The sequence below is a fragment of the Scyliorhinus canicula genome, chromosome 21 (genome assembly GCF_902713615.1).
Source record: "Scyliorhinus canicula chromosome 21, sScyCan1.1, whole genome shotgun sequence".
NCBI lineage: Eukaryota > Metazoa > Chordata > Chondrichthyes > Carcharhiniformes > Scyliorhinidae > Scyliorhinus > Scyliorhinus canicula.
The window spans coordinates 37,995,479-38,022,417 of record NC_052166.1 but is presented as its reverse complement, the minus strand read 5'-3'; the positions used below and the strand labels follow the sequence as shown (position 1 = coordinate 38,022,417).

The following is a 26,939-nucleotide window of genomic DNA, read 5'->3' as shown; positions in this document are numbered from 1 at the left end:
TAAGTTTTTGCTGTTGATAAGAGTATCTTATCTCGTCGGGCACAGCAAGACTTGCCTCCAGTGCCTCCTTCTCTTTATGGCGACAGCTGGAGGGCCACCTCTGGTTCTCTCCCCTTCTGTCCCCACTACTCCTGCAAGGAGAGAGAGAAGGGGACAATGAACGAGAGTGATGGAATCTTGCGAGTGAATGGACGGACAACATTAATGGAAGGTCGCTGGATGCGACATCGCATTAAGTTGAGGATAAGTGCCAGTGGTGGGTGATCAGACAGGTATGTGAGCAGCGGCCCAGCCAGGAAGGAATGGGTGGACTTGGAAGGTATGTTTGTTAAAGAGTGATGTGCAGGAAGAGGCTTGGGAGGGCAGAGTAAGGAGCATAGTGCCATGCCATGCTACTATCCTTTCCTGAGAGGATTGTCATTAAACATCTTCCTGCATTATATCCAGGAGCATGAATCCTGTGATGACTGACTACCTCAACAGTTTCCATGCCTTCTTTCCCCTGCAACAAGTTCCTTCCTCCTGTCAGCAGGGAAGAGAATTATGATCTCTTACCACCCACAGCATAAGCTGGTGCTGTCTTGTAAAATTGTGAATCAGCTGTCAAAGAACCTAGAACATACAATGCAGAAGGAGGCCATTTGGCCCATCGAGTCTAAACCCACTCACTTAAGCCCTCACTTCCACCTTATCCCCGTAACCCAATTATCCCTCCTAACCTTTTTTTGGACACTAAGGGCAATTTATCAAGGCCAATCCGCCTAACCTGCACGTCTTTGGACTGTGGGAGGAGAGTGGAGCATCCGGAGGAAACCCACGCAGACACGGGCAGACTCCGCACCGAGCACTGTTTGAATACTTGGACAATCCTTGAACCCAGCACAATACCTTTAAATACCACAGCAGAAACAGATTGGACACAGATCATCCAGAGGCCTCCTCATGCTAGTTGGCTGGGCTAAAGAGCCACTAACAAACACGCTGCTGAAAGTTCCAGATTCCTCACCCATGACTGGGTTCCCCCAGTGCAAGTGCCGCAGTTAAAATTCAGCCCAAAGTTTTCAGTATTTAGAATCATAGAATCACTACAGTTCAGAAGGAGGCCATTCGGCCCATCGAGTCTGCACCGGCCCTCTCAAAGCATACCCAGCTAGGCCCACAACCCATCCTATCCCCGTAACCCAATAACCCCAGCTAACCTTTTGGACACTAAGGGGCAATTTGTCATGGCCAATCCACCTAACCTGCACATATTTGGACTGTGAGAAGAAAGGGGGCATAATCTGGTTGCTCCAATCTATTACACTACAGCATTCTTGTTCTGACTATGAGCTCTTTCTTAAATTGTGGATGCAATTGTGAAATGGATGCATCATCTTACTAAAGTAGCTGACAAGGGTGATTTCCATTAGGCTAATTTGAGGGTATCCAGCTTGGCAATGGCCATTGAAACTGCCACTATATGGATATATTTTGCTGTGCTAAAAGATTAGATTGTGTTTTTGGCATATTCGCTGTTACTCCCTTATCACTTCAAGGGACATGGAGCCTTTGTTCTTGAAGACAAATCCCACCTCGTTTAAATTATGTTAAATACAGTCTGAGTAGAATCTTAACAAAGGCAGTAATTTCAAAAAAGACACTATTATATGTTTCCATGGTGAGGCAATTTTGTATGTGTACATTACTCTTCAATTACTGCCTGACTTGAGTACTAATGACATTTATAGTTAAGTGCGCACTATCTATACTGTGGTACATATAAACATTTTCACAGTAGGAGACTGCCTACAACTTCCAATTATCTCTCTTTCGACTGAAAGTCATCTATGCATGTTTGCTAGAAATAACTTTATGTATGATTGAATTTGAACAAACAAAAACAAGATGCGAGCCTCAAAACAATAGAGAGGCTTTCCTCTCCCATTGGAGAAACTACATAAGGCATACACTATCTGGAAAGCATAAAGTATTTAGTTTAATCTCTTCCAGTGCGAAAGTGTAGCTTAAAAATATTGGAGCTGAAACTGAACACGAATGGGTCTGCAAAACTGGTAGAATCACATTTGGTAATTGTACCAAACGCTTGATATTCAATTCAATTGAAGTCAATGTCGCTCAAATTGGGCAAAGTGTTTAAAAGGCACCAACTTTGCACCTCCACCCATATCGAATTTTACCCCCCATTGTTCCTGAGATTGTTGCATGCCAAACAAAGAGAGAGGAGGAGGGGATGGTATGCATCTATTCATTTTTACATGTGCTGTGAATGGACAGTAGCTGTGACAATTTGGGACACTGTTAACGGGGAATGGCCAGTTATCTTTCTGTTGGCACACGTGCTCGCTCGGTTAACTTAACCATAAGTGACAAGCTGACAAAATAGATCAGTCTTCATCGGGTTGCGTATTTAGCTAGTATGACTTGAAATATTCTATTATTCTTTTCATTTTTGCAGATGAGCGTGCTGAGTTATTAAGAGGCAGCAAAGCAAGTGAAGAGTGAAGCCCTTGGTGATTCTAATTGGAGACGCAATGAGACAACGCATTCACTCTGCCCTTAGCCCTTGCAGTTCTTTTGCTGTTACTGTGTAGCACATTAAGCCAAAGGAAAATTATGGCAGTCGCGGAAACACAGGTGGTTGACTCAGACCTGGATCCTGATGAGGATTTGGAAGAGCAGGATGAAGACATCTTCAATCAGATGGATGAGAATGGGATCATTGGAATGGATGAAATCAATGAGTATTATCTCCAGTACCATCCAAGGTTGGAGGATGGCTTGGAAACCGTGGAGGAGGTTGGAGAGATGACTGAGCACAAAGTATTGCATGATTACAATAAATTGAGGACCCTGGTCCATCCCCAAGAGCCTGTCGATGATGACAGCTTTGATATCAGTGAATTCCAAGACTCGGACCCTGTTCTTTTGTCCATGTCTGCAGAGGATGATGCGAGCCTCAGCCATTTAATTTGTAAGTAGCTCACTGTTATACAAGTTCCTAAAATAATCTATATTGCAGCTGTTTGCCTGAACTTAAGTTTATGAAAGGCAATGGTCTCATCTAATCACAGAGGCATGGCCTGAGAGGCATTGATTAAATTACTGTTCACTCCAGGGAGGTTGCAGCTGGAGAATAACATGTTTTCCTTTTTAGCCATAAATCAAATACAGTGTGCAGAATCTGGTAAATGAGTCGGCCTTTTGGTTAAAAGTAGTGGATAAAGGGACTGCCTAATTCTTCAACTATTGGTGCATGAATGTCACGACATTTAGGTAATTCAAAAGGAGTTAATTTGGACATTCTGAATTCTACACCCGTGTACCCGAACAGGTGCCGGAATGTGGCGACTCAGGGCTTTTCACAGTAACGTGATTGCAGTGTTAATGGAAGCCTACTTGTGACAATAAAGATTATTGCTAAAAATGTAATTTTGAGGCACTGTTGTCAATAAGGAAACAATTCATGGGTGAAGTGAAATCAAGAAAATGAAAAAAAAAGAAATGAAGCACTAATGTTTTGCTGCATGATCTGAAACCTTTGCATGGAGAAATGTCACTGAAGGCTAGGCAGGCAGGCCACACAGGGCCTGCAGGGCGATGACAGTTCAAGCAGATGAGGAAAAGCTACTGTTTCTGTCCTCTTTGGACTCAAAGATGCAGGAGGTTTGGAGCTGCCTATTTTACTCTGGATTGTAGTTTAACATTTCTATTGACATTTAACAATGTTTGGGTTTGGGAACAGAATTATATGCTTATTCAGAAAGCTCTAGTCAACAAATTGTCTCCAAACTTTTTGTCTGACCATTCAAGGAGTATCTCAACATGTGCTTCTGTTGATTTAAAAGAAAGACTTGCATTGATATAGCACCTTCCGTGATCTCAGAATCACCAAGGGTTTTGCAGCCAACGAGGTACTTCTAAAATATATAACCACTGCTATAACCTCGCAAACACAGCTACCAGTTTGCACACAGTTAGTTTCCAGCAAAACATTTTGACAATGATCAGATAATCTGTATTTTATTAGTGATGTTGATTGAGTGATGATTATTGGCCAGGGCATGGGGATAACGTTTCAGACACCTAAGTAGCCAGGACCTTAATTTGCCACCTCATCTGAAAGATGGCGCCTCTGACATTGCGGCACTCCCTAAGTGCCGCACCGAATTGTCAGCCTAGACGTTTGCAGTCAAGGCTTTGCAATGGGTTAGTTGTTGGTTGTTGTTGTTGTTGGTTGTTGAGAAATCCCAGCAAAGGCGAGAGAAAATTGACCCGGAGATTTTCCAAGCCCCAAGTCAAGGCACTAAGAGAAACTTAGTTCAATCCTCAGATTAGTGGGTCATATGTAGTGGTGGTGATGGGGGGGGGGGGGGGGGGGGGGGGGGGGGGGGGGGGGGGGGGGGGGTTAGCTGCTGTGTGGTTCCGAATAAGGCAAAAAATGCTGAGTTCAATCACTGTTTTGGCTGCGTGAGATTTGGAAACAACCTGCCTCCCCCCCCCCCCCCCCCCCCCCCCCCCCCACCTTGTGGTAAACTCATGGCATAGCTGGTGGTTCGGTGACCCTCGAATGTCTGACGATGTTGTCTGGAGAAGGAGAAGAAGTGGGTCACAATGCTGAATTCGCAAAGATTCCATTCTTCCACAATTTAGTAACTATCGTCCCTCGTCCTTTAAATTGCCACAAGAAGTAAGATGTTTGTGCTGTATTAATAACTGCTCAAATTATCCATTTATTTTGAATGAGTACATTTGTTAATTTAAATGCTCTTTACAAAGCAATAGATTTATTCCAAGTTTTATATTTCATATAATCATTTAATCAGTAAAAAATAGCATTTAACGTGAAACAGCAGGATACCCGCCAGACATATAATCATTGCTCAGCAAATTAAAGTGACATTCAGATTCGCGTGTGGGCCTCAGTCCTTACTAAATTTCTTCTGTATGGTGCGGAATAGAGGCTAGCTTGACTTTTCCTTCCCCGTCCCCCCCAGCCCCGCACCTCCCTTGTTACCAATTTTTCTTTTTCTGAAAAGATTTTCCCCAATAGCCAATGCTGATTCGAAACTCCTGAAGAGTTTGGGTTTGGGCAGGTTTCCCAAGGCTCTGTGGTGCTGAGTAGTTACACCAATGAGCTGTCAGGTGCTGAATGGAATAAAAACACCAGCCACATCTCTAAGACTACATGCAGATGCCGCTTTTGGCCATTAGGGTGGAAGTGGCAGCACCAGAAGCAGAAACCCCTGCCCGATACAATCTCGTTTTACCTGAAATTGTTACCCGACTCTCTCGGGGATTATTAATAGAAATACCTGCACAAGACCGACGGACAATTGATTTTCTTAAAACCTGAAGCAGGAGACAAAATGCAATAAACATACCAAACTTCAGTACTGACCCTTTTTGAAATTGGACGTGTAAATTCTTTCCTGGCTTTAAAAATGTCGCCTTGTGTTGAGAAACTCCGGAATTGGGCAGCGGGGAACAACAGATTATAAGCTTTTGGAGGCGAAGATGCTTCATTAAGTACAGTAGCTGTATTTGTCTGTTAAATCTGATTTGCAGATAATTCACGCATGATCGGATTCTGCCAGTTATGGTCTGAGGTCTCAGGGTGATGAGGCAATGCCCCGCAGGATTTTGAGAGAAGCCTGACCTATTCCGGATTTTAATTCCATTGCACATCAGCATTTCTGGGCATATTCAGGCTGCTTACATTGGAGGGGGGGGGGGGGGGGGGGGGGGGGGGGACCGATAAAACACTGCCAGAAGGACAAAAGTTGGACACTGAAACAAAACGTGGAACACAGCAGATGTTGGGCATCTGAAGTGAAAACAGAAACTTTCGGAAAAGCTCAGGAGGCCCGGCAAGATCTGTGGGTAAGCTTCACAGATTACTCTGGTTGCCTCTCCATCCCAGGTTTCAACAGGGATCAGCTGGATTTAAATCCCCCCCCCCCCCCCCCGCCAAGAGACCATACCCGTTTTCCAAGATTCAAAGAGCGGATTCATGCTGCTAATTAGATGGAACCATGTGTATTATAATATTGCGGCTCCATGTCCTGTGTAAATGCGATATACTAATATTTACTGAGTATTCTGGTGACATCCCGCAGGTTTGTTTCTTCTGGAAGCATTTGGCTGCGACCAGTATGAAACAATGTTGAGATTTGATGACCTCCAGAGATTTGGACTTATGGGCAGCACGGTAGCATAGTGGTTAGCATCAATGCTTCACAGCTCCAGGGTCCCAGGTTCGGTTCCCGGCTGGGTCACTGTCTGTGCGGAGTCTGCACGTCCTCCCCGTGTGTGCGTCGGTTTCCTCCGGGTGCTCCGGTTTCCTCCCACAGTCCAAAGATGTGCAGGTTAGGTAGATTGGCCATGCTAAATTGCCCGTAGTGTCCTAAAAAAAGTAAGGTTAAGGGGGAGTTTGTTGGGTTACGGGTATAGGGTGGATACGTGAGTTTGAGTAGGGTGATCATTGCTTGGCACAACATCGAGGGCTGAAGGGCCTGTTCTGTGCTGTACTGTTCTAAATCTAAATCTAAATGAACGAGGCCAAGTCTTTGCACAATTTCGTTTTTAGAAAATAATTTATTGAGTCATTATAATGTCACCATTTTTAACATTCTAAACAACAGAGCGGTCCAGTACATGCAAAAACCCCATAATAGCATACCCAACGTCCCCCCCGCCCTAACTCCTAGCTACCCATATATTAGAGTCCCTGTCCTTATTCTTCACTTCCATGCCTGCCCTTTCCCCCTCCATCCCCTCCTGCTGACGGTCAGTTTTCCTTAAAGAAGTCGATGAATGTCTGCCACCTCCGAGCGAACCCCTGTATTGAACCTCTTAAGACAAACTTAATCTTCTCTAGCCTAAGAAACGCTGCCGTGTCACTGACCTACACCCCCGACTTTGGAGGCTCCGAGTCCCTCCATCCCAGTAAAATCCATCTCTGGGCCACTATGGAGGCAAAGGCCAAAACATCGGCCTCTCTACCCCCCTGGGCTCCCAGATCATCCGACACTCCAAATATTGTCACCTCTGGGCTCGGAGTCACCCTCCCTTCCAGGACCTCTGACATGACTTCTGAGAATCTCTGCCAAAACCCTCTCAGCTTTGGGCAAGTGCAAAACATATGTACGTGATTCGCTGGACGTCCCCCGCACCGCCCACATCTGTCCTCCATCTTCTCAAAAAACCTCCTCATCCAGGCCACAGGCATGTGAGCCCTGTGGACCACTTTGAACTGGATCAGGCTGAGCCTGGCACACGATGCGGATGCATTGACTCTCCTCAGGGCCTTCGCCCATAGCCCGACTTCCAACTCCTCCCACTTCTTCTGCACCTCCCGATTGGGACCCCTTCCCACTCCATCATCTTATATATTTCCGAGACCCTCCCATCCCCAACCCCTGTTTTAGACATCACCTTATCCTGTAGTCCCCTTAGAGGGAGGCGAGGGAAGCTTTGAACTTGCCTCCGGACAAAATCCCTTACCTGCAGGCACCAGAATCCATTCTCACCTGGTAACTTCTAGCTCCTCCAGGAGCTGGAGTCGGGGGTGTAGGTCAGTGAACCCTCCTCAATGAAGAGATCCCCAAATTTCTTAATTCCTGCCCACTGCCACCTCCTAAAGCCTCTGTCTAGGCCCCCGGAGCAAACCTGTGATTGTCGCAGATCGGTGACCATACCGACGTCTCCTCCAGTCTCATGTGCTGCTTCCATTGCCCCCACACTCTCAGGGCTGCCACTTCCACTGGACTTGTGAAGTATTGAGCCGGCAAGAAAGGCAGAGGTGCCGTTAACAGAGCCTTCAGACGCGTGCCCTTGCAAGATGTCGCCTCCACTCGCTCCCACACTGACCCCTCCCCCACTACCCATTTCCTAATCATCGAAATATTGGCCGCCCAGTAATACTTAATAAAATTCGGAAGGGCCAAGCCCCCCTCACCGCACCCCCATTCAAGAAGGAGCTTCTTCACTCTCGGGGCTATCCCGACCCATATAAAACCCGAGATCGCCGCGTTCATCTTCCTAAAAAATGCCTTGGGGATGAAGATTGGGAGACACTAAAACACAAACAGCCTGCACCCTCCTAGCCAATTTACAGCGGTAGCACCTCCCACCTACAGAATTCCCTTTCATTTGCTCAATCACCCTGCCCAAATTTAGTTTATGAAGCTGACCAGTCCCTTGCCACTCGAATCCACAGGTACCTAAAACTCCCTCCCACCATTTTGAATGGCATCTCCCCCAGTCGATTCTCCTGCCCCATTGCCTGGATGGCACAGACCTCACTCTTGCCCATATTCAGTTTGTAACCTGAGAACCAGCCAAATTCCTCCAGTAATCCCATAATTCCTGCGATTCCTCCCAATGGGTCTGTTATATAAAGGAGTAAATCATCCGACTAGAGCGAGGCCATATGTTCCATCATCCCTCTGACTATCCCCTGCCAAATGCTCGCACTTTGCACAATTAAGTATTACATTGTTAAGTGTTCCACGCTTCTGCAGGAAAGTTAACTTGGTTGTCTTTTTTTTTACTTTCCTCCTCCTCAGTAAGAAGCCGAAGCTAACACCTTAACTGCAGCTAACTCAGCACACACCACGAGAAGAACCATCATTGTTCTAATCCTTGTGGAGGTCACCGCATTAGGATAATCAGATTCCCCGTGACCTCCACCGAATAAGACCTTCCCCGGCAACGAGGGGGTGGGTTTCCCTTAGCAGAGATTAAATCACTAGTATAAAAATCCCGATCTGGGTGCAGGTCGGGAGGAGAGACCCTTCGGGGAGTGGAAATCTTCTATATTGTAAATAAATCTAACCTTTGCTTTCTACCTGTTTGGTCAATGTGTGCAGTTGTAGTGGATTCTACACTGGCGACGAGAATAAAGTGTAGCTTCCGTCGACACCAGATACTACACGCCGGAGACACTTTGTCCAGGCCGAGAGAAACCTCTCATCCATCCTCCGAAAAGTTGCAGATCGGTAATCTCGAACAATTTCAAGCAGGGGTCGATGACTAGAGACAGTATGTCGAGCACGTGAAAAATTATTTTCGTACCAACAGGATTGTCAGGGACGAACGGCAGACTGTGGTATTACACACAGCCTGCCTCATATAGAACCGCACCCATCTGCATAGGCTGGATACATAGTCATTCGCCACATTGGTGGCCTTAATGAAAGGGCATTTTGTCCCGAAACCACTGTTAATAATCCGACGATTCAGACCCAGTCAGAATCAACCAGCAACTTCCTGGCCCACCGCCGCAAATTAGCTGGAACCTACGAATTTGGTGCCACACTCAACCAGTCATTGTGAAACCGATTCGTATGTGGAATCCGCGATGCTGACACACAAAGAAAACTGCTGGCTGTGATTGACCTAACTTTACAACTCACCATTGAAATTGGCATCTCCCGTAACAGCGTGCAGCAAGGGGTCCAGGAGCGTCCAGGAATGGCAGAGCTGAGCCTCGGCCACCAAACTGTGCGCCACCCGGGTTCCGCCCTGGAAGTCGAACCTCGGCAGTGGGATACCCTCCGCAGGGACACAGGCCACCGAGGCCCAGAATGCCTTAGAACACCCTCCCCAACCACGAAGACCCAGAGATTTTGTCCGGCGGCTGCTGGTCATAGGACACGGGACTGCAGCTGACTCTGAGAGCCCTCCACCCCACCCGGCGCGACCCTCACCCCAGGGACCAGGCGCACAAAATGGACAATGAATGGGCATTCCATCCACAGGTGCAGCGGTATTCATGGTTTGGTCTCCAGATGCTGACCCTCCTGGACACCAACGTTACATACACTGGTGAACCGCTGGCAATCGCGGGTACTTACATGGTCGCAGTAGAATACAGGCAACAGATGGCAAATCTGTCATTAGTGGTCATAAATGGCAGCGACTCGAGTATGTTACTGCTGCGCCATCTCAGATTGGACTGGCAACGCGTTTACGTAATGTACCCACATGGCCCTGAGGGGGTCCTGGCTATGTTCCTGACCATGTTTCAGAAGTGGTTAGGCACCATCAGAGGAGCTGTGGCCCGCATCAGCATTGACCTGAATGCCCAACCGAGATATTTCCGTGCCCGGCCTGCCCGTATGCATTACGGTTGAAAGTGGATGCAGAGTTGGATCCTCTCGAAGGTTTGAAGATAGTATGCCCTGTCCAATTCTCTGACAGGGCGACATCAGTCGTGCCAGTAATGAAGCCTGATGCCACCGTCCGCCTCTATGGGGACTACAAGATGATGGTCAACTGCATCTCCCATCTGGATCATTATGCCATCCCTAGTATTGATGACCTATATGCCAAGCTCAGCGGTGGTTGGACATTTTTCAAATTGGTCATGAGCCTTGCGTACCTCCGACTGCCTTTGGCCCCGGTTTCCAGGCGGTTTGTGATGATCAACACACACTGCAGGCTACCTTTCTTCTGCTTGCGCTATCTTCCAGCGGTTGATGGAAAACATCCTGCGTGGAACCGCGAGAATGGCGGTATACCTTAACGATGTCCTATCACAGGATCGTCTGACCAGGAGCATCTCGACAACCTGGCCGAGGTTGTCCGGCATTTCAAAGAGGCGGGGGCAACGTAACCACATGGATTATCATATGGATCACCATGGGTTTTTCCCCCCATGGAGGAAAAAGTACAAGTCATCCATCAGGCCCTGGTACCAATCGGACCGACGGAGCTATGCTTGTTTTTGGACCAAGTAAATAACTGTGGAAAGTTTAGCCAAACCTCACCATGGTCTTGGCCTCCCTCCACCGTCTGCTAAAGAAAGGCCAATGCTGGGAATGGTCCCACACCCAGGAGATGCTTTTGTGTTGGTGAGGAAGCAGCTATCCTCCTCCCATCGACTAACTCACTTTGACCCAACCAAGCCACTGTTGTTGACATGAGATGATTACTGCTACGGGGTTGGGGCTGTCCTCGCCCACCAGATGGTCGATGGGTTGGAGCATCCCATATGTTTGCATCTCGCTCATTGGAGGATGCAGAGAAAATCTCAAAAACCGAGAAGGAAGGCTTGGCCGTGATGTTTGGAGTTGAAAAATTCCATCAGTACGTCTACACCGATCACAAGCCCCTATTGGGGTTGTTCAAGGAAGAACGGACGAGTTCCTCGAGCGCAGGCGCACACCTACAATGCACACCTGGGGGTGTCAAAGATGAAGATGCTAGTCTGAGCTACGTATAGTAGCAAGGAATTGACGCCGGTGTAGAGAAGGTGGCCCAGTGTTGTATTCAGTGTCAGGAGCACCAGATGCTTCCGCCGATGACACCGCTCCATCCATGGGAATGGCTGGGCTGTCCTTGGCCTCCCAATAGGTTTTGGGGACCGTTCCAGGGAGCAATATCATACTAGACGCCCACTCGAAGTGGATGGAGGTCCATAAAATGGAAAGTACGACAGCTCGAGCAACCATCGACAGGCTGCGGCAATCTTTCAGCACACACGGGATACCGGAGAAGCTGGCCTCGGACAATGGGACAACTTTCACGAGTGTGGATTTTGGGGAGTTCTTGACCGCAAACGGCATACAACATATCGTCCCGTACCACCAAGCATCAAATGGGTTAGTGGAGTGCGTAGTCCAGACATTCAAAAGCGGAATGAGTTAGCAGACCTTAGGGTTCTGGGAGACTCGTCCGCCGCGATTCTTTTTTCGGCACCGGACAACGCTGCACGCCACGACGGAAATCGCTCCAGCCGAATTGCTGATGGGCCATCACCTTCATACGCCGTTGAGTTTGGTTCTCCCGAACATTGGCGGGAAAATCCGCCGGGGCCAGGATAGAGCCGAGGCTGAGACAGGCCTTTGCACACCTTCGCTGCAGGAGAGCAGGTGTACATCTGCAAATTTGGGGAAGGCGCCACATGGATCCCGGGCGTCGTATTAGTCCAGATAGGAACGCACTCTTCTTGAGTGAGGGCACAGGGGCGCGAATTGAATCGACTCGTGGATCACCAGTGTGTGCAGATTCCTGAGAGCACCAGACTTGAGTCCAGAGGTTCCGGACTGAAACTGTTTACCGCCTGCACCCCAGCTGCAGCTGTGACCCCGGCCACACCTGTCATGGAGAAACTGGTTTCGGACATCGAGGACGCCGAGGTGCTGGAGGATGTCCCGCTGAACTCCAATTCTGAGACTGACATGGACATATTGTCACCGCCGGAGCACGTTTGTCAGCGCCAGCAGCCACCTCGTTTCCGACGACCACGTCAAGGCGTGGAAACGGCGCTCCCTGGTTCGATACACACCTCAAGATGATGCACAGTTGACCCACAATGGCTGTTCCTGGGCTAAGATGACATGGGGTTCCTTGGACCCGCCCAAGGTCATGGATGTATCCCTGGGCTTGGGGGTACAGGGAGGGGTGTTCTAACCCTTGTGGAGGTCACAGCATCAGGAATATCTGATTTCCTGTGACCTCCAATGAATATGAGCTCCCTTAGTAATGAGGGGGCGTGTCTTCCCCTTAACAGGGGATTAGAACACTTGTATAAAAACCCCGACCTCGGTGCAGGTCGAGGAGGAAGGCCCTTCAGAGAGTGGAGATCTTGGGCAGGATTCTCCGTCCCACCGCACCCCTTTTCTGGTGCGGCGTGCCCCCGCCGGCAGCCAGCCAATGGGGTTTCCCATTGTAGGCACCCCCGCGGGAAATCCGTGGGCCTGAGTGCGCTGCGGCGTTACGGAGGATCCCGTCGATGGAGAATCCAGCGCACGTATATCGGAAATAAATCTAAACTTTGTTTTCTACTTGCTTGGTCACAGCGTGTTATACGATCACACTGTTTATTAAGTTTTACACTTTTTGACGAGCAACAATTTGCCTTTGTTAAGAAAGTTTTCCCAGTGAAACCCTCATTTTCCATGTATTAAACCTCAAACCTGACATGCTTTTAGCAATAAGCATCATGTCATTGCACAGTTTATGCACACATTTATGACATGAAAATAAACAAGGCCTCAACCCATAGAAGTATATGGATTCAGACAATGCTAAAAGCAGTTAGTTTATTTTATGCGTATATAAGAGTATATATTTTTTAAATCGTTTTTTTTCCGTGGTCTAATTTGCTTCAGAGTTGTGGAAGGAGTAGCTGAGAGACCCTTGGGGTATTCTCCGTCAACACTTAATCAGTTTAAACAAATGTCAGAATCGGTTGTGGCAACACTGAATTGATTTAATTCAAAAGTGGTATAATTGGATCAACTTTGGATATTTCTGGCCAGCAGAAAGTATGTTCCTGAGCAGTTCTGCTTGACTTAACACCTTTCAGTTACAGACCCAGCAATTTGCCGACAAAGAGCTTGAGATTGCAAGCCTGAGTGAAGGGCTGGATATTATAAAAACTGCTCATCTTTATTTTTCAAATTCCCTCCAAATCTAAATTGAAGGATGTTAGTGTTGTGTAGGTGCTGCGAGTCCTAAAGGGGCTTGAACCTGCATTGTATTAGATTCCCCTCCTACACCTTGGAATACGAACTCCCCAGGTAATTGGGAAGGGGAACTTCCTCCCAATTGGAGGATTTCCCCCCCTCGGGATGTAAACCCCGGCCTGGGAGGAGGTCAGGGAAGAGGACCCTAAAGGCAGAGTGGAGAGTGAGAGAATATTGTATTGAGGAGTAGTAGAATAAATCCTGCCTGTCTGGCTACGTGTGGAGTTCTTGGGCGAGAATCTCCGTCGGCTGACGCCGGAATCGGGAAATGTGATTGGGCGGAGAATTGTTTTTTACTCAAAATCTCGGTGGGTACCAGTTTCACAGGAAATCGCAATTCTCCAGTTCCTCGACAGCGGCGTCAATGCGTTGCAGAATGCATGTACAGTAAACAGCGTTGGCATATTTATTAGCGGGCCTGATCTGGTATGTTTCAGGATCTCCATGATGCTCCGCCTCCACTGGGGAAAATTCCCAATAGCGAGGTCCACTTGTGCTTTTAAAAATTATGAAACGGGCACCGTGGCTGCTGAGGGAGAGAGAGGCTTTACGGAAAGTGTCCAAGATTATCATAATTTGCTGACAGTCATGCTGCTGGCCGGGGGGGGGGGGGGGGCTTCTGCCAGGACTGGGAGGAGTGGCGGGGGGTGGCCAGGAGGTGGGCTGCGGGGTTGGGGTGGATTTTCACGGAGCACCATTACCGTGGCTGCAAGGCAGCTATGCAGCTGCACACGTGTACTGAGGGCTACAGGTCGTATGGGTGTCCTCCCAGGGCCCCCCCCCCCCCCTCCCCCCCCAGGTGTCCTCTGGACCATCAATGGGATAGGTGCGCTCCAGCGCAACCAGTGCCATTTTGTTGGCTGGGATGAGTGTGTGTGGGCAGTGTTATGTGTATATGCGGCTGCAGCTTGTCAACCACCCGCACCGGGTCATTAGAATCGATGTGTTCCACGTGGCATCAGTGCTAGCCCCTCCACGGTTGCTGAATCAGTGCAGCGCCAGTTTTGCTGTCATGGAAGTCCACGAATCCTGCTCCAGCATCAACACTTAGTCTCAGGAATGGAGAATCCTGCCGCTTACCTTCGGTCACAACAGTAAGTTTCATAATTTTTAGGTTGAGTTAAGTATAAATAAAAATAAGCAACAGAAAAACAGCAACTTGCAAAACTCCAAACACATTGTCCAACATTAGATGTGATTCCACCATTTGACAACATTTGCTATATAATATATCGTCCAAAAGTGCACCAGGGAGATGTAATTCAAATGATAATTTTCAGCTAGAAATGCATTAACAGAATTCATGTCCTAGTTGAGAAATTTGCCAGGGGGATTCTCTACCATCGTGTACTGCAAGACTGCCTTCAATATACGTATGGAGATTCTATAGTTCCAAACACTATAAGATTGCCTTTATCAGCAAATTTGTAAATAGGGCTCAGACCATTTTCTCATCATGCAAACTTGATGTTGAAATATGATGTATTAAAGGCATCCTGTTTGATAACAGTTACTCCTACAAAGATCATTTCACACTGTATATCACACAAACTCACGAATGGGCCGCAGGCTGTCAGTTTTGGCTCTGAAAAGTGACCAGTCTTCCTCAGACTACCCTGGAAGGCAAAGTATCTCAAAAATCTGAGCAACAGGTGAAGCTAGCTGTTTCACGCTGTTACCATTCAGTAGTGGTATTTGCCACTAATAGGATGCTGTCAAGCCAGAATGACGTAATAATCTTTATTAGTTTCACGAGTAGGCTTACATTAACACTGCAATGAAGTTACTGTGAAAATCCCCTCATCGCCACACTCCGGCGCCGGTTCAGGTACACTGAGGGAGAATTCAGAATGTCCAAATTACCTAACAAGTCTTTTGGGACTGTGGGAGGAAACCGGAGCACCCATAGGAAACCCACGCTGACACGGGGAGAATGTGCAGACTCCGCACTGACAGTACCCAAGTGGGAATAAAACCCGGGGCCCTGATGCTGTTAAGCAACAGTGCTAACCACTGTGCTACCCCGCCTGTGGTTATATACATGTTAGTGCCGATGTGAGCTATGTGGGCCGTCTGGTAGATCGTATCAAGCAGCATGTCCCTCCCTCTGTTCACAATGGGCAAATTACCCAATCAGTCCATGCTTGCAAAACTCCAAACACATTGTCCAGCATTAGATGTGATTCCACGATTGGACAACATTTGCTAAATAATCCTCAGTATGTGAATAATTACACTGATAACCAATTTAAGATTGTCAGCTTGGCACATTTGTGTCTGCTGAAAGCCACATATATTAATACACGAGGCACTCGTCTTTGCTGGCAGAACAAACACGTACACACATTGTGCCTGTTTCAGTTAAACAAAATAAGTGACAGCCATTCACTGGTTCATTACTCAGGGCAATTCCTTGACCAATTAAGATCAAACTTAACCCTGACAGTGAACTGTCAGTCACCTTGTGCACTCTACTTGGCAATGCCTCTACCAATCAGTCTTCCTGCTAACTAATCAGCACTTTCTCTCCTCCAGTCCCACAAATCTTTGAGATATCAGCTCTGCTCCAAATCTGGCCTCTTCAGCTTAATTGCCCCATCATTGGTGACGCTGCCCTGGAAGTTCCTTGCACCTCTCTGCTTCTCGAACTCTCCTTCCTCCTTCAACATAGTCCTCAAAACAATCATCTTTAACTTAGCTCTTGGTCATCTGCTCTAATGCCTCCTTATGTGGCTCAGTGTAAACCTTTGTTTGAAAACATTCCTCTGAACGTCCTTGGGACACTTTACTACATTGAAGGCAATATTTGAATTAAAGTTGCTGTTTTTGCTCTCATTTTAACACTTTGATGAAATTGTTTTTTTAGATGTGAATAATTGAGCTGTTTGATTTGATCAGGCTCAAACTGAGATATCCGGGTACTGAAACTTAATTCGTGGTTTGAATACTTTAAAAAACTTTTCCTGTCCTGAGAACCCTTTTTTTCATTCATTGTCAGATGTGCTGTTGAAAGAAACCCATTACTTAAGCCCAATGCCTTTGAGGAATATTTTAATCTTCAAGCGCAGGGGTGCACAGATTTTTTAAAAAAGGAATAGAAACCTCCAATAATGCTATGAAATGGCAAATAACCATCCATTAGTCCCAGGAATATATATTTTATGGAAACCTGAGACATCACACAAACTGCAAAAGACTGTGGCAGTGGGAGCGATCAGCTGACTGTGACTAACAAAATCTGTCTGATAAAATCCAAAATAACCAATCCCTGTATAAGGAAAATGAAAAAAGGGTTGAAAATGTTAATATAAAAGTAGAACTGGAAGACTTGCAGCTCAGGATTCAAACTGTGTACATATCTTTGAAAAGACACAATAAACCGAAGTCTTCAATGAACCAAACTGTTCGCGATCTGAACAAACAAATTTCTGTGGTTGAGAAATTGCAGCGAGGGTTCAGGAACCTCAACCAGCAGTACAGCCATGAGCCATGAGTAACAGCAGGCACAAAAGTTACCCAAAAGAAGTGTGGCCTTGAAAGTCCTTTAAAGAACCAATATATGAAAAATGAAATGAAATGAAAATCGCTTATTGTCACGAGTAGGCTTCAATGAAGTTACTGTGAAAAGCCCCTAGTCGCCATATTCCGGCGCCTGTCCGGGGAGGCTGGTACGGGAATATATGCCCCTGGAAAGACATCAGGAATGAAAAAACATTTTGAATGCTACTTCAGACAAAGCTATGTTGGAACATTCAGTAGTGACAAAGCTATACACTGAAATGCAGAGTGAGAAGACAAAAGGTGAACAAGAAAATAAACAGTTGAAAGAGCAGCAAATTGATCTTCAGTGTCAAATTCCAAAACAACATAACACTTCGGCAACATGGCAGAATAAAAATCACCTTAAACTGCAGAATGGCAGAGCAGCAGAACAACAAACTCAATGAGACTCTGGTAAATTACACACAAACTTAAGATGAAGTAATTGAGCTTCACTACAAAAAGGAAAACCTGTTGACAAACTATAAAGATTCCTCAGGTAAGAATTTGTTCCTCTCGAATATCACAAAGGGAAACAAAAATAATTTAATGCCACTCTGAAAGAACAGATGGCAGGGAAAGCTCAGGAATGTGTTTTTTTCAGGAGATAATAGTACACGAAGTACAAGAAAAAGACCACCTGGCTGAAGAAAACAGCTGCACATTTGAAAGGAACCTTGAAAAACATTACAAAGAAACATACGACAGGATGAAAATCAAAAAAAAAATGGCAAACTGAGGCAGAAGTTCTAACAGAAGAATGTAAGGTGTCTCAAAGACAACTGGCAGAAATGTGATTGCAGAATGTGATCTTGAAGAATCGCACAGACAAATTATACTGTGCCAAGGAAAAACTGACCAGTGCCAAGAATCAACATTTAGGTACGAATGATGGGTTTGTTAAGGAACAATAAGAACACTGGAGTGTTGCTCGCAGGAAGTAAAAAACGTGAAAGAGGACTTGAAATGCTTAAATGATGAGCTTGTACAAATGAAGTAAACAAAGCTCGATCTTCAATTAAAAGTTGATAAATTTAGCGGGTGGCACAGTGGTTAGCCCTGCTGTCTCATGACGCTGAGGACCCGGGTTTGATCGTGGCAGCGGGTCACTGCCTGTGTGGAGTTTGTACATTCTCCCAGCGTCTGCGTAGGACTAACCCCCACAATCCAAAGAGGTGCAGGGTAGCTGAATTAGCCACTTTAAATTGACACTTAATTCGGTAATAAAAAAATTGATGAACTTTAAGAATATTTCTTGCAAACGTTGTGAAAAATGCCTGGAACAGAAGAAGAAATAGCGGAAGAATCAGACCAGCTGGTTGAATGTAGAATTAACCGAGAAAATTGGTGAACGCCGATTCAGCTCGATGGACATGACAAGTTACGTCATATGAAAGGGCAAATCCAGACTTCGGAAGCAGAGAAGGAGAATTCTAAGAAACAGATTGAGGATCCAATGAATGAACCCACGCAGACACGGGGCGAAAGTGCAAACTCCGCACAGACAGTCACCCCAGGTCAGAATTGAACCTGAGTCCCTTGAGCTGTGAGGCAGCAGTGCTAACCACTGCATCACCCTGTCGCCCGAAAGATAGGGAAGGGTTGTGTGGTAACAGAACTCCAGGTGGCCATCAGAGGATAGCAGCAATGGACAGTTTATTTAGAGGCAAAAACTATTTACAGAAAGTGTAAAGGAACTTTACAACACCAGCCAGCGACTCCAACTCGTCTTCCAGACTGGGTATGTTCTGCGGGCTTTAATGGTACCCAGCCTGCTGGAACTGCTCGCGCCTTGCCATGATAGTCATGTGGAGTCGGAGGTTTGCCAAGGCCTCGGTCAGGGAGGTCGCGCTTTCCCCTTCCCCGCTATTTGCCGCAACCGGGTGTAAGGCCTCCAGCCTGAACCTGTAAAATGCAAGGACCAGAAGGGTGCAGATGGGTGTTATAACCCTGCGTGGGACTCATCCAGCTGGGGATGACTGTTCTCTAGTGCTGATTGGGTTATGAGTTAACCAGCATTAGTATAACAGGTCAGCTGACAGGAAGGAGTGAGGACCCTGACATGTGTAACGGGGTCCTGTATAAATACTGCGGTTATGCTGAATAAATGTCTTTCTTAGGAACTCCTTGGCGTTTTCCCTTTGCCGTTTACTTCAATGGCGCAATGAGAATGTTGTAATAATGTTAATGCAGTGAAGGTAATAGTGTAACAATTGCAATAATGTGGTAACAACAATGTAAACGCATGACCCTGATAATATAAAAAATGAACTAGTATAACTCCATATGCATTGGATAAAAACTTGGGAAGAGTTGTAGTATAAGCGTCTGGAAACTGGGACTGAGTACATGACTCGGAAGTCAGAGTCAGTGTGATGTTGAGTCAAAGCTGTGTAAGGACACCTAAACCTGGAGATAGCTCCTCGACTGTACATTTTACTGTACATGTACAAATAGCTCCAATGCTTAATAAAGACTTGCATTAACCCACTGAAGACTATGAGAACTTCCTTATGATATACCGTTCTGGAACAAATACCCTCCCAGTACAAACCAGGAATAAAATGTGCTCTCAGACAACTGATTGATCTTTGTGCGAGTCTGATAACAGAGCAAGGTTCCCGAAGTAATGGGTGGAAAATAAACATGACGAGAGCAGACTAAAGATTCTGCTCAAATCCTATTGGAATTAAAATTATTTGTGTGAGTAAAATTATTAACCGTAGCACAGAACCAGATACTCACCAAGTCCTGGTTGCTTTGAACTGAATTGCAAATGTTTGCAAATAAATTCTAGAATTTTTGCCACATATAATTTGCTACTGGAACTGTGCAAGATATTTTGACAGATTGTTGCATGCAACCACAACAAGGGATCACTTTAGCTTAGTTGATGCTGTCAAAGGGCTGATGTCAGTTCAACTGCCCAGTTAAATATCTCCCATGATTTTCACTTCCATTGAGGGACGTTTAGCAGGCAGTCAAATTGAACAGTGCGTGTTTTGCAATCTAACGCAAAGTCAAAATGAGCCGCAATTCTCTGGTTTGCTATGCTCTCACAGTGTACCTTTTTCAATTCCTAGATGATTCGGAACCACAGGAGGAAGATGGGATTCTCAGCCGTCAGGATTCAAAATCTCACTGGCGTCCTGAACAAGACCATCAGCTTGACATGACTGAAGACGAGAAGGAGCAGGCGAGCTTTCTTCTTCGAAATGAGGTCGGTACCAGCAAGGAGGAGGATAGTGTCGAGGAGTACTCTGACTTGCCGTATGATGAGCAAACTGAGGAGGCTATTCGAAGCCCGCTGAGAGACCCGTGGTGCAGATATGAAGTACACAACAATGAGCAAAGTATACTGGATCGCGGCGATGATTTTTCAGTGCCAAGTATACGGGACCATGCAGATAAACTTTCTGACCAGTCTGATGAGAGCACAAACTGCTCAAAGACTCAGGGTAAAGACTCCAATCTATCGGCACAGGATTGTTTTTCCGAGGACTTTGAAGCCACCTATTTCAAAAAATTAAATGTGTTGGAATTGTCTCATAATGCCAAGGCATTAGCATCTGCCAGTGAGGTTAGAAAGGAGAAGCAGGACGACCCTTCATTTAATTACACAATGTTGCATTTTAATCAGGACTTGCTAAGACACCTCTCTGCTGAAGACCTACTGAGTGGCCCAGATATTGTGGCTGAGACCATTCCAGAGTCATCGTGTACTGATAGTGTTGAAGAGTCAGTGGGTAGGTTTTCAAACAAAGGCAAAGGTTTGACGAAAGGAAATCAGGATTCTGGGTCTGCTAACGAAAGGCAAAAAGATAAAAGCACCAGATCTGATCTCAGTAGACCAGCCTCGAATAAACAAGTTAAATTAACTCGCCAACAAAAATACCCGTATACCCTTGGCAAACCGCATGTTTTAAATGATAACAACACTGGTCAGAACTCTAAAGCAAACAGGCAAATAAAAACACTGACTCCCCAAAAGACAGCTGTTAATGTAAGAGCTTCCAGAAGCAATTCATCCAAGCCGTTATCAAGAAAGATAACTTCAGAAACATCAATGTATGGCCGGGGCCGGCTCAATTACCCACTCCCTGATTTCTCGAAAGTGGAGTCAAGAGTTAAATTTCCTAAGGACGAAGAAGCCTATCAGAGACCCAGGACTAAACCTGCCCTCTCAAGGGGCAACAGAAATGATTCTCGGTTTCTACTCCACTCTCCTGCAGAGATCGTCCGCCAGGTGCTGCAAAGCAGCAATGAATGTTCTTTGATCACTGCAACACCCCCCGGGATAAATGTGGTGGGGGAGTTCAAGTCACCGCAGCAAGCAACAGAAATGGTTTACCAGCTACAGGTAACTAGAATGAATCGTGGGGTTGCTAACTTTGTTGTGGAGCTAACATCAGTCAAACGTATTAATGTTCGGAGAATGCTGAAGGCCATTTGCGAAGCTGGCTTGGGTCATAGAACACAGAACTACAATGCAGAAGGAGGCCATTCGGCCCGACCCACTTAAGCCCTCACTTCCACCCTATCCCCGTAACCCAAAAAGCCCTCCTAACCTTTTGGTCACTAACATGCACATCTTTGGGCTGTGGGAGGAAACCGGAGCACCCGGAATAAACCCACGCAGACAAGGGGAGAACGTGCAGACTCCACATTGACAGTGACCCAGTGGGGAATCGAACCTGGGACTCTGGCGCTGTGAAGCCACAGTGCTATCCACTTTGTGCTACTGTGCTGCCCCTAATTGAACAAGATTGAGAATTGGGTCAAAATGAGGGAATGACATGGCTGGGGCTTTGATGCTCGATTTTCCCTTGTGTTCATAACCCAGGTCGCCCCAAAGATTTTTAATGTCATGGAGGCACATAAGAAGTGTTGTCACTGTCAAGGTTTAGGAATTGTGATAGCCAGTTCATGCATTGCAAAATCTCACAAGCAATGCAGTGATAGTAAGCATATGATTTGTTATTTGTTGAGGGATAAATATTGTCCAGGACACCAGAGAGAATTGGCCTTGTTCTTCTTTGAAATGCCATGGAATCTTTGCATTCAGCTGGGAAGACTGAAGGAGTCTCGTTTAATGTCTTCTCTGAAAGAAGATGCCTCCGCCAGTGCAGCACTCCCTCGGTACTGCACTGAACTATCCCCAGTAGATATTTCTTTCCATTCGCCACTTTTCCAACTGAGAATTATTAACTGTAACTTTGGGTTAATATTTCATACTGAATGCCCAGAAATGATTGCGATATTAGGGAGCAAACATTTAATGTGTTGAGAAGACTGAAATATATTTGTTTACTTTTACAGAGGAGCAAAAAAAAGGGTGTGGATTCTCCGTCCATTCACTGCAACAGGATTCTCCAGTCCCGCTGAAGTGAATGGAAGATTTGGGTGAGCGCCAAATTCTCTGTCCTTGCTGGCAGCAGTAACAGGGTGGACTCGCAACGGGGACTCCCAGTCATGCTTAACACTTGTGCTAAAATGGTGGACAGAGGAACGTCTCAAGAATGGGTCTCACATTTTTCACTTAGTTGACTGAGAATGTTAATCATGGTATGTCCTAATGATGCCCTTGCTAATGTTATTACTCCATTTCACCGGTGCTTGCCATTTTATTTGGTTTGCCGGCAAACATCTCAAAAAGCATTCTCGCAAATGTTTTTCCAAACCATTGTACATTCTGATCTGGACCAGATGGACAAATCATTGCCTGAGATGTGGAAAGTCAACCAGCCACCGATGTTGAGTTCCGGCTGAGCTGTACTCTCTGCCACCCTCGGTGTAGGAGGCCATCACCGAGCACCTGCGAACCGCGATCACTTGATTTATTTTCTTCTTCCAACAGGAGGATTATCGCCGTCTACTCACCAAATATGCTGAAGCAGAAAATACCATTGATCGATTGAGAATTGGGGCTAAGGTAGGAAGAGATACCAAAACCAAATTGAAAAATTCAAAGACTTGTGTTTACATCACACTTTTGACAACCGCCAGACATTTCAATGAAGACATTTTGAAGTGTAGCCACTGTTGTAATGTAAGAAACGCAGCAGGCAAATTGAGCACAGCAAGATCCCACAAACAGCTACGTGGTAATGAACAGATAATGTGTTCTTTTGTGATGTTGACTGAGGTATAAACACTGGCCAGGATTTCCGGGGATAACCCCGGTCATCTTTGAAATATTACCATGGGATGTTCCCGAGCAGGGCAGGTGGGACTTCTGTTACATCCCGCCTTGTAATGAGGTCACCTCTGACAGGACACTATTCCCTCAGTTCCACACTGGGGTATCAGCCTTGAATTTTGTGCCCAAACACCGGCATGGACTCAGTAGCCCTAGAGACACCGACCTACACTCAGCTGACATGCTATGGCATGAAGGAAATACTTTAATTCTGAAGCTGTGGCTTGCCGATTAGAAATGTAGATCCATTAAGCAAGACTTTGTTTCACTGATCGTGTAATATAAACTAAGGTCACAAATATATAATAGTCACCAAGAAGTGCAATTGGGATTTCAGGAGAATCTTCTTGAACCAATGAGTGATGAGAATTTAGAAGTTCCTACCACAGGGAGCCATTGAGGTGCAGGGAAAGTAGATAAACAGGAGGGAGAAGTACTTAGTCGGATGTGATGATCGGCTTCGATGAACAGGAGTGGGCGGTGGTTTGTTTTGAGCATAAATGCTGATATGGACCAGATGGACAAAGTAGCCTGTTGTGCTGGAGATCCTAGGTAATATATAATAAATACATTTTCCTGACCTTCATATGGAGTTTGGTGACATTCCATATTATAATTCATTTGAAATGACTTTCCCTGACAGCAGTGCCGTTTAACATTCAGCCTAATCTGGAGCAGGCGTGGAGGCTTTCTATACTTGGGGGGGGGGGGGGGGGGGGGGGGGGGGGCACAGGAATAGAGAATACAGAACAGTAATTCTGCTTCATTTGATAAAGGCCCTGATGCCTTTGTTTCACAATAGTTCCTCATTGTGGAGTGGGGAGGGATTGATCTTCAACACGTGGCCACCTGTTTCTCACCTGAAAATCAGGCCTCTGGCAAGTGAATACTGAGCTACAGATTTGAGGAAATCGCAAAATGGTTGAGATGGTATCGCTTTATTTCATATGGGCCTATTGCACAGCAAGGAGGGAAGGGTAGCACTGTGGCACAGTGGTTAGCACTGCTTCCTCGCGGCGCCATGGACCCGGGTTCATTCCAACGTCATGTGACTATCTGCGGAGTCTGCTCCTTCTCCCCGTGTCTGCGTGTGTTTTTTCTGGGTGTTCCAGTTTCCTCCTACAGTCCAAAGATGTGCAGGTTACGTGGATTGGCCATGCTAAATTGCCCCTTAGTGCCCAAAGGTTAGGTGGGGTTACGGGGATAGGGTCGAGGTGTGGGCCTAGGCAGGGTGCTCTTTCAAGCGCCAGTGCAGTCACGGTGGTCCAAATGTCCTCCTTCTCCACTAGAGAGATTTTATGGCCTCCTCCTCTACTATAGAGATTTTATGATTCTATGATTCTAACTCACATTCCACTCCTCATGTTGTGCATATTGGCAGTGATCAATCTCCATTGGGATTACTAGTCAAAGCTTTGGGAATGGTTACAACAAATCTTTGGAGGGGAACTTAACGTGTTTTTCATTTTCTGGGAGGAAACTTTGCTCTTGTTTGGATGGGAGGCACAGGGGTCATAGATTCATCATCTGAAAGGATCATTCAATGCTGCATCAACAACCAAATTAATCTGCTTGCTCTATCAAGTGTTACCAAGATTAATTATGCTTCTATCCTTTTCAACATCAGTGTACAACCCGGGAGGGTATATCTGGTGGGGATGTTGTCTGTCAGTTCCACAGACCCCAGCACAAGCGGTCCTTCTTCCCGCACCATTTCTCATGTGACATTAATCCAGAGAATTCCTGAAGTGCAGAAGAAGGCCATTCGGCTCACTGAGTCTGCTCTGACCCTCTGAAAGAGCATCCTACCTAGGCCCACTCCCCTGCCCTATCAACCCCACCTAACCTACACATCTCTTGGACACTAAGGGGCAATTTAGCATGGCCAATGCAGCCAACCTGCACATCTTTGGACTGTGGGAGGAAACCGGAGCACCCGGAGCAAACCCTTGCAGGCACAGGGAGAACGTGAAAACTCCACACAGAGAGTGACCCAAAGATGGACTCGAACCCGGGTCCCTGGCGCTGTGAGCCAGCACTGCTAACCACTGTGCCACCGTGCCACCAGGAAGTGCTCAATACTAATGCATCCTCCACTTTATTCTTGGTCCTGTTCAAAAAACTGTCAGCCTCTGCCCCTCATGTTGCCAACCTTTGAAAGAGTTCCCTCCCTCCTACCTGTCCCAAACACCTGGCACATGGACCTCCAGCACATGTACACATCCCTCTGTACTCAATGTACCAACTGCACCATTTACTGCTGCAACATCCTTTTGTGTGCTGTTGGTCTCATGTGACACATTTAATTCAGTTAATGTCAACTCTGATCTGCTGCTCGTGCCTTCCCCATTCTCTGCTGGAGAATAGTGCTATTTTGACAGTTGGGAGGCGCTAATGCATTAAGTTGCCATCTCGACTTTCTGCGTGGAGTCTGTAAAAGCTGTTGAGACGGTTCAATAATTGATGGTGTCAACATGAAAGCTGTGAGAATGCATCTTAGCCAGGGTCCAGTTATCTGCATTGAGCAGCGAATTCGAGCTGATTCCTCTCAGAGGCAACAATGAAAGTGGGACTAAGCCAACGATTATTGCTCACGGTGCTTAATGTTTTTCTCCCTTCTCTGTTTGAATTGATAAGTAGCCGTTTTCCTCAATTGGGCCCCGTGTATTTTTTACAATGCCTCTTAATATGTGTCGCCGTTGGACAGAATATACGTGTCATCAAGTTTATTGGACCAGTTTTATATTTGTCAGTACAAAGTGAGCAGTGAGCTTCTGGGGTTCGGAGCATTATTTTGGATGTCTATGGTACCGTGGAGCACACCATGCTCTCTCCCCTCGCCTTTCTCAGCCTCCAGTGGTTTAAGGAAACATTTCATTATGTAGCAATGTATGTTCATGATAATGTACAATATGTATGGTGGCTACTAGCCCATTGTGGGTGTGCTGTGTTTAAGACTGCATTACTTTGTCACCCCAGACAATCTGCTAGGACATGCATTTTTACAAAGTGCCATTCTGTGCGTTTCAATTGCTTAAACAGTTCTCTTAACAGACATGCCTACTGTAACCTTTGATTCCTCGGATCAAAATCCACGGGCAGGCCATAGATTGAAATGACACGCGCCCACTAACAGGGCTGTAATTCGGGTGAATCAAAGAAAAAAAACGACACCAATGCCCCACAAAGTGCAACTGTTTTTAAACGAGTCCTGCCTTCATCAGTCACATGGGACAGGAGCTGTTTCAGTTTATTGCAGTGTGCCTTTTGCCTGGCAGTGATTTGTTTTGGCAAAAGTTTAGTTTTGTATGTGTTCATGTCTGCGTGTGTTTAGGAAACATACACCAAATGTTTAGGAAACAGCTTTCATGAGGACTTCTTTGAAAGGCAGTGTGAAGTTTTTCAGGAAACGCTGCTACAGCGACATTGTAATATGGCAGACAGCACTCTCTTCCATCATACACCTTTTGCAGCACAGGGTAATGATTGTGTAATATATTTAATGGCCACTGTTATTAATAATAAAGGTTGTCAGTCAGGTCGCCTGGGTATTGATGGTTATTTAAACGGTGCCAATGTCCACTTGTAATGAGAATGGCACTTTGTAAAAATGAATGTCCTAGCAGATTGTCTGGGGTGGCAAAGTAATGCAGTGGAGGCACAGAGAATGCTTCTTGCACAGTCATTTCACCAGAAATTTGAACCAATTGTGCCCCTAATGG

At 46.1% G+C, this 26,939-nt stretch overlaps 1 protein-coding gene across 9 annotated transcripts in view; it reads left to right on the top strand.

The window, feature by feature from the left end:
- akna (AT-hook transcription factor) overlaps window positions 1-26,939 on the top strand; it is a 204,536-nt gene that overhangs the window by 84,496 nt on the left and 93,101 nt on the right. For all 9 annotated transcript variants that reach the window (XM_038781475.1, XM_038781474.1, XM_038781480.1 and 6 more), the window contains 3 exons: window positions 2,459-2,974; window positions 20,102-21,378; window positions 22,876-22,950. In XM_038781475.1, coding sequence (XP_038637403.1) covers window positions 2,617-2,974; window positions 20,102-21,378; window positions 22,876-22,950 — 1,710 coding nt within the window. In that variant the 5' untranslated portion in view covers window positions 2,459-2,616. The remainder of the gene's footprint in view (window positions 1-2,458; window positions 2,975-20,101; window positions 21,379-22,875; window positions 22,951-26,939) is intronic.